The sequence below is a fragment of the Fulmarus glacialis genome, unplaced genomic scaffold (genome assembly GCF_000690835.1).
Source record: "Fulmarus glacialis isolate BGI_N327 unplaced genomic scaffold, ASM69083v1 scaffold25281, whole genome shotgun sequence".
Lineage (NCBI taxonomy): Eukaryota > Metazoa > Chordata > Aves > Procellariiformes > Procellariidae > Fulmarus > Fulmarus glacialis.
The window spans coordinates 3,546-4,164 of record NW_009192494.1 but is presented as its reverse complement, the minus strand read 5'-3'; the positions used below and the strand labels follow the sequence as shown (position 1 = coordinate 4,164).

Below are 619 nucleotides of genomic sequence, written 5' to 3'. Positions count from 1 at the left end.
CTGGGTGCCAGCCGGTGAAGAAGAGGGGCTGGCCCAAGGGCAAGAAGAGGAAGAAGATCCTTCCCAATGGCCCCAAAGCCCCCGTGACGGGCTACGTGCGTTTCCTGAACGAGCGGCGCGAGCAGATCCGCACGCAGCATCCTGACCTGCCCTTCCCGGAGATCACCAAGATGCTGGGGGCTGAGTGGAGCAAGCTGCAGCTTTCGGAGAAGCAGGTACTGGCCCCCAGGAGAGACCCCCCAAGGGCCGGGCAGCACGCTCCGGAGCCTGTACCCTAAGCCCCTTTGCTCGCTGCCTGGCTGCAGCACCACAAAAGGAGCCTGTCCCAACACTGGCGGGCTGGTGAGCAGGAGCTGGGCCTTGAGTAGTGGGGAGGGATCAGCAGCCCCCCGGGGAGCCTGGGACCGGGCCAGGCTGAGGACCCTCTGTGACCGTAGCGGTACCTGGACGAAGCGGAGCGGGAGAAGCAGCAGTACATGAAGGAGCTGCGGGAATACCAGCAGTCAGAGGCCTACAAGATGTGCGCAGAGAAGATCCAGGAGAAAAAGATCAAAAAAGGTGAGTTGTGGGAGCAGTGGGCTGCCGGTGTTGCTGCCAGGATCCGACCAAGAACCAGGAC

General features: G+C 62.8%; 1 protein-coding gene across 1 annotated transcript in view; it reads left to right on the top strand.

Moving 5' to 3' along the window:
- The window catches only part of HMG20B (high mobility group 20B), a gene marked incomplete at both ends in the record, with an annotated part of 3,020 nt that overhangs the window by 340 nt on the left and 2,061 nt on the right, over positions 1-619 (top strand). Inside the window, 2 exon segments of the mRNA XM_009587102.1 lie at positions 7-215; positions 438-562. Coding sequence (XP_009585397.1) covers positions 7-215; positions 438-562 — 334 coding nt within the window.